This window comes from Entelurus aequoreus, linkage group LG17, assembly GCF_033978785.1.
Source record: "Entelurus aequoreus isolate RoL-2023_Sb linkage group LG17, RoL_Eaeq_v1.1, whole genome shotgun sequence".
Classification (NCBI taxonomy): Eukaryota; Metazoa; Chordata; class Actinopteri; order Syngnathiformes; family Syngnathidae; genus Entelurus; species Entelurus aequoreus.
The window spans coordinates 5,115,153-5,127,683 of record NC_084747.1 but is presented as its reverse complement, the minus strand read 5'-3'; the positions used below and the strand labels follow the sequence as shown (position 1 = coordinate 5,127,683).

The 12,531-nt window shown below is 41.2% G+C and overlaps 1 protein-coding gene across 2 annotated transcripts in view; it reads left to right on the top strand.

The window, feature by feature from the left end:
• The window catches only part of ksr2 (kinase suppressor of ras 2), a 248,332-nt gene that overhangs the window by 220,831 nt on the left and 14,970 nt on the right, over window positions 1-12,531 (top strand). For both annotated transcript variants that reach the window (XM_062024470.1, XM_062024469.1), the window contains 2 exons: window positions 7,947-8,043; window positions 9,985-10,118. In XM_062024470.1, the coding sequence (XP_061880454.1) occupies window positions 7,947-8,043; window positions 9,985-10,118 (231 nt within the window). The remainder of the gene's footprint in view (window positions 1-7,946; window positions 8,044-9,984; window positions 10,119-12,531) is intronic.

Below are 12,531 nucleotides of genomic sequence, written 5' to 3'. Positions count from 1 at the left end.
ACCTGTGTCATCTTGCAGAGGTCAAACGTGGAGCTAATTATAGAATACAATTAATGCATAATACATAACTTTCACTTTTCAGTATTTGAATGAATTTCATTTTGACAATATACAGAGGGTCCAAAAAAACATGTACAGTCGCGGTCAAAAGTTGACATACACGCGTAAAGAACATCATGTCATGGCTGTCTTGAGTTTCCAATACTTTCTACAACTCTTATTTTTTTGTGATAGAGTGCACGGCAAAAACTGAAATCTAAGTAAGATTGAATATGTCAAATATAGTGATATTTGCTTATTTTCTGTCTGATAAGATTATTCTTCTCACCATGCAGATTTTATGTTAGAGTGTTTTACTTGTTTTAAGTGTTTTGGTCCTAAATGATCTCAGTAAGATATTACAGCTTGTTGCTGAGATTTGATTAGCTATATTGAGTAAAACATGCTTGAAACTAGAATATCAACTGTTGCAAAGCTGTGTCATCAACACTCACAACAGTGACGTGCGGTGAGGTTCACGGCAGGTGAGGCGCTGACTTCATCACAGTCAGATTTACAAACATATGAACCCTAAATAGCATCTTATTCACCATTTGATTGGCAGCAGTTAACGGGTTATGTTTAAAAGCTCATACCAGCATTCTTCCCTGCTTGGCACTCAGCATCAAGGGTTGGAATTGGGGGTTAAATCACCAAAAATTATTCCCTGCCCACTGCTCCCCTCACCTCCCAGGGGGTGATCAAGGGGATGGGTCAAGTGCAGAGGACAAATTTCACCACACCTAGTGTGTGTGTGACAATCATTGGTACTTTAACTTAACTTTAACTTTACACATACAAACTGTAGCACACAAAAAAGCACATTTAATTAAAAAAAAACGTTATTGTGGTCTTACTATGTATGTCCGATAATAGCTTTTTGCCGATATCAAATATTCCGATATTGTCCAACTCTTTAATTACCGATACTGATATCAACCGATACCGATATCAACCGATATATGCAGTCGTGAGATTAACACATTATTATGCCTAATTTGGACAACCAGGTATGGTGAAGATAAGGTACTTTTTTTTAAAATTAGTAAAATAAGAAAAATAAATTAAAAACATTTTCTTGAATAAAAAAGAAAGTACAACAAAATAAAAAAAGTTACATAGAAACTAGTAATGAATGAAAATTAGTAAAATTAACTGTTAAAGGTTAGTACTATTAGTGGAGCAGCAGCACGCACAATCATGTGTGCTTACGGACTGTATCCCTTGCAGACTGTATTGATATATATTGATATATAATGTAGGAAGCAGAATATTGATAACAGAAAGAAACAACCCTTTTGTGTGAATGAGTGTAAATGGGGGAGGGAGGTTTTTTGGGTTGGTGCACTAATTGTAAGTGTATCTTGTGTTTTTTATGTGGATTTAATAAAAAAAAAGAAAAAAAAAACAAACGATACCGATAATAAAAAAACCGATACCGATAATTTCCGATATTACATTTTAACGCATATATCGGCCGATAATATCGGCAGGCCGATATTATCGGACATCTCTAGGTCTTACCTTTACTTATAAGTGCGGGAACAGGGGTGTTCGTGTTGGAGGAGTTGCGAATGAATGAAATATGAAATCCGTGCTGCAGTCTGCAGGTGTACCTAATGTTGTGTCCCTGTTCACGGCTCCTCCGGCGCGAGCGTTGTTGTTTTTGCACTTTTTGGCTTCTTGTTAGGTGACTTTTTTTGGGGTGGATTCTGTCTCGCACGTGGAGGGTTTGGGTGTGGGCTTTGTTTGGTGCGGCGCTCCCGTCAAGGGTGCATTCTACGGCTGGGGTGCTTTAACCGGCACAAGGAGGCGGGGTTACTGCGAGCCTCACACAGTGCGTCTTCGCAGCAGTTTTATGATCGCTCAGCACAAGAAATAGGTTACACACATACAGTTGTTGACAAAATACACTGTACATTAAATACCTCAGCTAACTAAACTATGGAAATGTATAATATAATTCATATAGCAATACGGTCTCACTGCACAGCAGGCTAGCAGTTAGCCGAGTCATTGCGCGCAATCCATGTTGAGGCACAACGCCGTGACGTGACTGCTGATCACAGCAAGTCTCTTCTCAGTATTTGAACGGCAAATGTGAAAATTCAGCGATTTTGAATAAAAATAATCTAAAACTGGTGAAGTTAAATGGAAAATAACTTTATAGTATAATCACTGGATACATATAATAATTTTTTAATTTTTTTTTATTTTTACATTTTTTTTCTTTCCATGATGGCCTCCCCTGCCTCTAGTGACGGCACGTCACTGACTCCCAAGTATAAAACTGATTTTTCAAAGTAATCATTTCTTATTTCAAGCATGGAAAAAAAAAAATCATGATTTTGACACAATCGTGTCTCATAATTAAAACAGATGACAGCCAAATGGACTTTGCTGTTTTATTTCCAATGAAACAATAGAAAACACGTACTCATAAAGTAGTACAGTTGGCACAGTACAGTAAACTGACACTTAAAGGCCTACTGAAAGCCACTACTACCGACCGCGCAGTCTGATAGTTTATATATCAATGATGAAATCTTAACATTGCAACACATGCCAATACGGCCGGGTTAACTTATAAAGTGACATTTAAAATTTCCCGGGAAATATCCGGCTGAAACGTCGCGGTATGATGACGTATGCGTGTGACGAAGTCAGTATAACGGAAGTTATGGTACCCCGTAGAATCCTATACAAAAAGCTCTGTTTTCATTTCATAATTCCACAGTATTCTGGACATCTTTTGCAATTTGTTTAATGAACAATGAAGGCTGCAAAGAAGACAGTTGTAGGTGGGATCGGTGTATTAGCAGCGGACTACAGCAACACAACCAGGAGGACTTTGTTGGAGCGCTAGCCGCGCTAGCCGTCGACCTCACCTTGACTTCCTACGTCTCCGGGCCGCCAAACGCATCGGGTGAAGTCCTTCGTCCTTCTGCCGATCGCTGGAACGCAGGTGAGCACGGGTGTTGATGAGCAGATGAGGGCTGGCTGGCGTAGGTGGAGAGCTAATGTTTTTAGCATAGCTCTGTGCGGTCCAGTTGCTAAGTTAGCTTCAATGGCGTCGTTAGCACAGCATTGTTAACCTTCGCCAGCCTGGAAAGCATTAACCGTGTATTTACATGTCCACGGTTTAATAGTATTGTTGATTTTCTATCTATCCTTCCAGTCAGGGGTTTATTTCTTTTGTTTCTATATGCAGTTAAAGCACGATGCTATCACGTTAGCTCGTAGCTAAAGCATTTCGCCGATGTATTGTCGTGGAGATAAAAGGCACTGAATGTCCATTTCGCGTTCTCGACTCTCATTTTCAAGAGGATATAGTATCCCAGGTGGTTTAAAATACAAATCCGTGATCCAAAATAGAAAAAGGAGAGAGTGTGGAATCCAATGAGCCAGCTTGTACCTAAGTTACGGTCAGAGCGAAAAAAGATACGTCCTGCACTGTCTCTCGAGTCCTTCACTGTAACGTTCCTCATCTACGAATCTTTCATCCTCGCTCAAATTAATGGGGTAATCGTCACTTTCTCGGTCCGAATCTCTCTCGCTCCATTGTAAACAACGGGGAATTGTGAGGAATACTAGCTCCTGTGACGTCACGCTACTTCCGGTACAGGCAAGGCTTTTTTTTATCAGCGAGCAAAAGTTGCGAACTTTATCGTCGATTTTCTCTACTAAATCCTTTCAGCAAAAATATGGCAATATCGCGAAATGATCAAGTATGACACATAGAATGGATCTGCTATTCCCGTTTAAATAAAAAAAAATCATTTCAGTAGGCCTTTAATATTTAAACATTTAACATTTCTAACAATTTTGAACAGAAATAGTTAATGCACATAAAGATCATTCATTCATTCATTCATTCATTCACATTCAGACCAATTCCTCAAAATTACAATTAAAAAAATTTTGGCCGGGGGCCGGGCTGTATATATGCGCACTAATTGACTGAAAGAGCACGCACTTGGCGCGATGATGTCATGTTGTCGATGGAAAAATGCATTTTTAGACCATATGATTTGCCTGAGCGGCTAGGAGACCCCGAGAGTAACAAGCGCTTGCCTTGCTGCCTTTCCATTAAGAACAATAAATTAGTTTTTAGTATAAGTTTGCTGGTTTCAAGAAATGTAATGCCGAGCGCTTATCATTATGTCAAGATAATGGCACTAGCATTTACTTCATTTAAGAATGAGGTAGGCTCCAGTAACCCCCCGACACCCTGAAAGGGGCAAGCGGTTAAAAATGGATGGATGGAAGAATATTTTTCAACATATTGAGCAATAAGGTCTAATTTTTTTTTCTACCAAGAAAAGTGCACTTGTTATTAGTGAGAATATACTTATTTTAAGGTATTTTGGGGTTCATTGAGGTTAGCTAATTTTACTTGTTTTGGAAAGTCTTGACAAGCCAAATTTTCTTGTTCTATTGGCAGATAATTTTGCTTAGTTCAAGTAAAATACTCCTAATTTTTGTATTTTTTTGTATTTTTTTTTTAACACTGACTTTTTGCAGTGTGATTAGAGCTCGAAGTTTGGTTCTTTTATGAATTTATTATGGGTCTACTGAAAATGTGAGCAAATGTGCTGGGTCAAAAGTATACATACAGCAATGTTAATATAATCTTGGCAAGTTTCACCGCAATAAGGCGCAACAAGCTTCTGCTGGAATTTTTGACCACTCCTCTTGACAAAATTGGTGCAGTTCAGCTAAATTGGTTGGTTTTCCGACATGGACTTGTTTCTTCAGCATTGTCCACACGTTTAGGTCAGGACTTTGGGAAGGCCGTTCAAAAACCTTCATTCCAGCCTGATTTAGCCATTCCTTTACCACTTTTGACGTGTGTTTGGGGGTCATTGTCCTGTTGGAACACCCAACAGCGCCCAAGACCCTGTCATGATCCGTGGTTCGGATCATGTTTTGTGTTTTCTGTTAGTTTTGGACTCCTTGAGTTCCTGTTTGTGCACCTCTTGAGTTTGTTTTGGTTGCCATGGTTGCTCATTATGTTCACCTGCTACCCGAGCACTAATCAGAGGCATTATTTAAGCCTGCCTTTGCCGGTCCGTCGGCCTGGCGTCACTGTTTGCTACGTGCACCTGTTACGTAAGTTTTGTTTGTTCATGCCACAGTACGTGAGTTTGGCCTTGTCCATAGTCTATGCCAGTGTTTTTCAACCTTTTCTGAGCCGAGGCCCATTTTTTTCATTGAAAAAATTCTGAGGCACACCACCAGCAGAAAAAAATTAAAAAATGAAACCCAGCAGCCGATATTGACAATAAAAAGTCGTTCTCGCAATTGTTTGATATGAATTCCAACCATAACCAAGCATGCATCACTATAGCTCTTGTCTCAAAGTAGGTGTACTCTCACCACCTGTCACATCACACCCTGACTTATTTGGAGTTGTTTGGTGTTTTCCTGTGTGTAGTGTTTTACTTCTTGTCTTGAAGTGAATTATATTTATATAGCACTTTTTTTTCTCGCTCGTGACTCAAAGCGGTATAGCTCGGTTGGTAAGAGTGGCCGTGCCAGCAACTTGAGGGGTCCAGGTTCGATCCCAGCTTCTGCCATCCTAGTCACTGCCGTTGTGTCCTTGGGCAAGACACTTTACCCACCTGCTCCCAGTGCCACCCACACTGCTTTAAATGTAACATAGATATTGTGTTTCACTATGTAAAACACTTTGAGTCACTAGAGAAAAAGCGCTATATAAATATAATTCACGTTTTACGCTCCTATTTTGGTGTTGATTGTCATGTCATTTGTGGACGCCGTCTGCTCCACACGCTGTAAGTCTTTGCTGTCGTCCAGCATTCTGTTTTTGTTTACTTTGCAGCCAGTTCAGTTTTAGTTTTGCCTTTTCATAGCGGCACTCGCCTTTTGTTTATTTTTGGTTTAAGCATTAGACACCTTTTTACCTGCAAACCATTGTCGTCGTTCCCGACATCTACAAAGCAATTACCGTAATTTCCGGACTATAAGCCGCTACTTTTTCCCCTCGTTCTGGTCCCTGCGGCTTATACAAGGGTGCGGCTTATATACGGCCTGTTCTTTTCCGACACCGACGAAGAGGATTTCGGTGGTTTTAGTACGCAGGAGGAAGACGATGACACAATGATTAAAGACTGACTTTTCATATACCGGTAGTCTGGTTATTTGGATAACGTACAGGCGAGCACTTTGTATTACTTTGCACCGTTGTATTATTTGTACTCTGCACGAATGCTGTTCGCCATGTCAAAGATGTGAAAGTTTGATTGAATGATTGAAAGATTTATAGTTAATAAATGGGACGCTTTGCGTTCCCAAACAGTCATCTCTGTCCCGACAATCCCCTCCGTGGTAGCAGGAACCCCTATATACTACGCTAATTACACATCAAAACCCTGCGGCTTATAGTCGGGTGCGGCTTATATATGGAGCAATCTGTATTTTCCCCTAAATTTAGCTGGTGCGGCTTATAGTCAGGTGCGGCTTATAGTCCGGAAATTACGGTAGCTACCTGCTGCCACCTACTGGTATGGAAGAGTATTACACGGTTACAGTACAGACACTCAACAACGGCACATTTAGGGATTATAGTTACTGGTTTGCAAAAAATATTTTTAACCCAATTAGGTGAAATTACATAATCTCCCACGGCACACCAGACAATATCTCACGGTACACTAGTGTGCCGCGGCACAGTGGTTGAAAAACACTGGTCTATGCTAAGTATTTGCTTTAGCTTGGAGTGCGATCAGGCACGTGGTTCTGTCGGCTCGTTTTCTGGTTTTTTGGAATACTTTGATTTTGAGGAATAAATCATGTTTTTAACCTGCACGCCTTGTCTGGAGTAGTCCATCTGCATTCCTGGGAGAACGACCCCGCAGTAAGCTGCGAAAGCCTCGACGTGACAGACCCAACCTACGGGCTGATTAATTTAGCTTGTCCTGAAGAATTTGGAGGTAAATCCTCCTTTTTACATTGTCCCATTTACTCTCTGTAAAGCACCGGTTCCATTGGCGGCAAAACAGGCCCAGAGCATAATACTACCACCACCATGCTTGACGGTATGCATGGTGTTCCTGGGATTAAAGGCCTCACCTTTTCTACCAAAAGCGCCTTATTGCAGTGAAACTTGCCAAGGGACATGTAAGCAAATATTAACATTGCTGTATGTATACTTTTGACCTAGCATATTTTCAGTAGAGCCATAATAAATTCATCAAAGAAGCAAACTTCATGAATGTTTTTTGTGACCAACAAGTATGTGCTCCAATCACAAAAAAATAAGAGTTGTAGAAATGATTGGAAAGTCAAGACAGCCATGACATGATGTTCTTTACACGTGTATGTACACTTTTGATGGCGACTGTAGCCTTCATTTTTCAGTATTGGAGGGCTGGGGAAAAAGATGAGTAAAAAAATACAATCTAGACTGGGCTCCTAAGGGGACCTAGTCTGGAGTGGGAAAAAACCTCCATGCAAAGCACACATAAACACGTTACATTTAATCACGACAAACTCGCAACAGAGGGGCGGGGAGTTGGGTCCCTGGAGGTCGACTGCTGCTATGAAGCGCTGCCAGCCATAAAAAATCCTGGAGTGTACAAGCAATGTTTCAAGTTGCACGCGTATCCGTCTTACAAGCGTAAAAAGAAGCGAAGTACTGTGAATAGCTTTGTTGACGAGTGACCACGTGGACAAAAGGGCTGCAACACCTTGGAAAGTTGAACCATTCCATGGAAATGTCAGCGATGTTGACAGAATACTGTTTGCCACTGGCGTGGATAGTACTAGTTGGCATGCGAGTGGACTTGAGTCAAGGTTGGGACGGCGACACGGAGGCTAAAAAGCAGGAAGTGTTTCTGTCGTGTTGTGTCGTCAAGGCTCCTAAGTGTCATTCCGTCTCTCAGTTTGTGTAAAGGAAGGACGCTGTATTCCGTGGTGAGGGACGCCAAGGTTGTCCTGGATGTCAACAAGACTCGGCAGATTGCACAAGAGATGGTCAAGGTAACGTACAGTAACACAACATAACATTTGTCCTTTTATTATGTTATTCCAAGTGTGTGCGTGTGTGTGTGTGTGCGGAAGTCTGTAGAACTTGCACCTGGCTCGCTGACAACAAGCTATCCATACACTTGGGTAAAACGGAATCCATCCTATTTGGGTGCCAAATCAACCTTAAGAAAGTCAGTGACTTCACTATAAAAGTGGGTGACGTTGTTATCACTGGGAAAGATGAGGTCACCTACCTAGGTTCCATTCTAGAGGCTAATCTTTCCTGTGATAAAATGGCAACCAAGGTAATCAAAAAGGTCAACCAACGAACGAGATTTCTCTACAGAATCTCCTCTCTGGTCAACAAAAGCACCATGAAGATTCTAGCGGGAACTCTCATTCAACCCTTTTTCGACTACGCATGCACTTCCTGGTACCCTAGCACCTCCAAAACCCTCAAATCTAGACTCCAAACATCCCAGAACAAGCTAGTCAGATTACTTCTAGACCTCCACCCCAGATCACACCTCATTCCTACCCACTTCTCCAAAGTGGGTTGGCTCAGGGTGGAGGACAGAGTTAAACAACTTGCACTGAGCCTGGTCTATAAAATCCGCTACACCTCCCTGATACCGAAGTATATGTCAAACTACTTCCTTAACGTAAATGACCGCCATAACCACAACACAAGGGGGAGCTCCACTAACCACGTTAAACCCAGATTCCGATCTAACAAAGGTCTTAACTCATTCTCCTTCTATGCCACATAAATGTGGAATGCACTCCCAAAAGGTGTAAAAGAAAGGGCATCTCTATCCTCCTTCAAAACCGCACTAAAAGAACACCTCCAGGCAACTTCAACCCTAAACTAACACCCTCCCCCCACCACATCCCACCTCCCCAGATTGTAAATAATCAAATGTAAATAATCAAATGTATATACTTGTTCTTATGCTTTCTGAGCTCACTATGCCCACTGCTCGCTGTACATATCCTACCAAGTCAGACCTACACTGTTTCAATGTCCATTTCTCAGATGATATTATTGTTGATGACTGAAGTAGGATAAGATAGGATAGGACTTTATTGTCATTGCACAAGTACAACGAACTTATGTTTTCAGCACAAACCCGTTCAAGATTAGACAAACAAACAGTGTACAGGGTTACAGAACAGGAACGCTGATGGGTCGGCAAAGGCGCCCCGTAAAAGATAAGAAAAAGGTAAAACGCTGGGGAAGAAGATGACTAAAAAAATACAATCTAGACTGGGCTCCTAAGGGGGCCTAGTCTGGAGTGGGAAACAACCTCCATGCAATGCACGCATAAACACGTTACATTTAATCACGACAAACTCGCAACAGAGGGGCGGGGAGTTGGGGCCCCGGGAGGTCGACTGCTGCTATGAAGCGCTGCCAGCCATCCATCACCCCGAGGGTAAACAAGCTGATATATGCTGAAGTATGCTGATATCAACCAAACCTAAACCCCCCGCCCCAACCCCCTCCGCATCCCACAAATGTAAATAATCAAATGTATATACTTGTTCTTATGCTTTCTGAGCTCACTATGCCCACCGCTCGCTGTACATATCCTACCAAGTCAGACCTACACTGTTTCAATGTCCATTTCTCTGATGATATAATTGTTGATGACTGAAATGCTGATATCAATCAAACCCTCCTCATCCCACCCCCCGGATTGTAAATAATGTAAATAATTCAATGTATATACTCTGATGATTAACTTGTGTGATGACTGTATTATGATGATAGTATATATTTGTACCATGAATTGATTAACGTGGACTTAAACAAGTTGAACAACTTATTGGGGTGTTACCATTTAGTGGTCAATTGTACGGAATATGTACTGTACTGTGCAATCTACTAATACAAGTGTCAATCAAATTCAATCAATCAAAATGTGTGTGTGTGTGTGTGTGTGTGCACAGGGGATGGGCTACCTCCACGCTAAAGGCATCCTACACAAGGACATGAAGTCCAAGAATGTCTTTTACGACAACGGCAAAGTGGTCATCACCGATTTCGGACTCTTCACCATCTCTGGGGTTCTACAAGCCGGCAGGTGATGACGATGCAATAAGCTTATCAATTTGTATTTTTTTTTTTTTTTTTTTTTGGTAAAATTGTAGGAGATTTAACAGTAGACATGATCAAACTGGTGTGACTCCTTTAGACCAGTGGTCCCCAACCTTTTTGTAGCTGCGGACCGGTCAACGCTTGAAAATTTGTCCCACGGACCGGGGGCGGGGGGGGGGGTGAAATTATTATTATTATTTTTATTTTATTTTTTTCATAAAGAAATACAATCATGTGTGCTTACGGACTGTATCCCTGCAGACTGTATTGATCTATATTGATATATAATGTATATATTGTGTTTTTATGTTGATTTAATTAAAAAAAAAAAAAAAAAAAATTCTTGGGGACCACTGCTTTAGACCAGTGCGGACCGAAGTCAAAAATAGTTTTAAAGGGTCCACAATTATGCCAAAGTGCCATTTTAATGATGTTCTTCTAATTACAAGGTGTCCCCGTATCTTTTTGTACGATACGATATCAGCAGGAATCATATATACTTTTATTACTATGTATTGTGGAAAGTTGTACAAGGCTTGATCAAGTGAAATTACGTTTATAAATGAACATGTTTAAATTGTTTACTAGGGATGTCCGATAATATCGGCAGTCTGATATTATCGGCCGATAAATGCTTTAAAATGTAATATCGGAAATTATCGGTATCGGTTTCAAAAAGTAAAATGTATGACTTTTTAAAACGCCGCTGTACGGAGTGGTACACGGACGTAGGGAGAAGTACAGAGGAGTTGCGTCTCCCAGTCGTACTTGCCAACCCTCCCGATGTTCCCGGGAGACTCCCGAATTTCAGTGCCCCTCCCGAAAATGTTCTCGATTTCCACCCAGACAACAATATTGGGGGCGTGTCTTAAATGTGTGTGTCGGCCCAATCACATAATATCTACAGCTTTTCACACACACAAGTGAATGCAATGCATACTTGGTCAACAGCCATACAGGTCACACTGAGGGTGTCCGTATAAACAACTTTAACACTGTTACAAATATGCGCCACACTGTGAACCCACACCAAACAAGAATGACAAACACATTTCCTGGAGAACACCCGCACCGTAACACAACATAAACACAACAGAACAAATACCCGGAACCTCTTGCAGCACTAACTCTTCCGGGACGCTACAATATACACCCCCCGCTACCACCACCCCCCAACCCCCGACTCAACCCCGCCCACCTCAACCTCCTCATCCTCTCTCAGGGAGAGCATGTCCCAAATTCCAAGCTGCTGTTTTGAGGCATTTAAAAAAAAATAATAATAATAATAATAATGTGTTCATTCCACGACTGTATATATCGGTATCGGTTGATATCGGTATCGGTAATTAAGAGTTGGACATATCGGAATATCGGATATCGGCAAAAAAGCCATTATCGGACATCTCTAGTCCTAACATCTAAATGTCCTCCAATAAGCACAAAACGTTGGTCTTTTCTCGGGTTAGGGTTGACCCTGACCCTTTCTTGTTTTGGCTACTAGGAGCAGCTACACAACAGCTAAGCACACAATAGCACAAGCCAATAAATGTCCTTAATTTCAAGATATTTTTTTAACATGCCTTTTTTTTTTTTAACATGGATTAATTAATTAATGTCTTTTGTCATGTGTAGGATTAATTAGTTAATCCTACACATGACAAAAGACAGGAACTAAAACAAAAGGAAAGCGTGCCGATTGCACGAGAGGCTAAGGAACATAAAACTTAACGCAGGAAACATAGACGCTAACACTTAGCCTGAACTACGGACATGGAACAAACAAGACTTACTGTGGCATGAAACAAATAACTAGCAAAAACTTGGAATCGGACATGGAACGAGCAGCATGAATTAGGCATGAAACAAGCATGAAACTGTGGCATGAAAAGAGCAATGACGCCGGGACGACTAACTGGCAAAGACAGGCTTGAATAATAGTCTCTTGATTAGAGCAAGTGCGTGTCCCGAACACCCAGAGGCAGGTGTCAGGTTCAAACACTGATGACATCTATTAAACAAGACAAGAGGCAAAGAATCAAACAGAGGCAGAATTCAATTTGGACTCAATATTGAGGAGAAAACGTGTCGACCTGTAACCTCTTACAGTGTCACCCACGCTCTGCCAAAAGATTGCACTCCTCCTTCTTTATTTGACTTTCTCCCCCCACCTGACCACAGCTGCTTCCAGAGGGAAGTGGGTCGTAAACAGCGTTGCCTTTGGTTACCGAACAGTTCAAAAGAAGAGGTCATAAAATAGTTCAAAAAGAGTTCCATAAAATAGTTAAAAAAGTGTTCGTAAAATAGTTCAAAAAGTGTTCGTAAAATACTTCAAAAAGAGTTTGTCTGGAAATTGGGCAGATCCTGCCATCTGTCCGCTTTGAAGTCACAGTGGAATTATT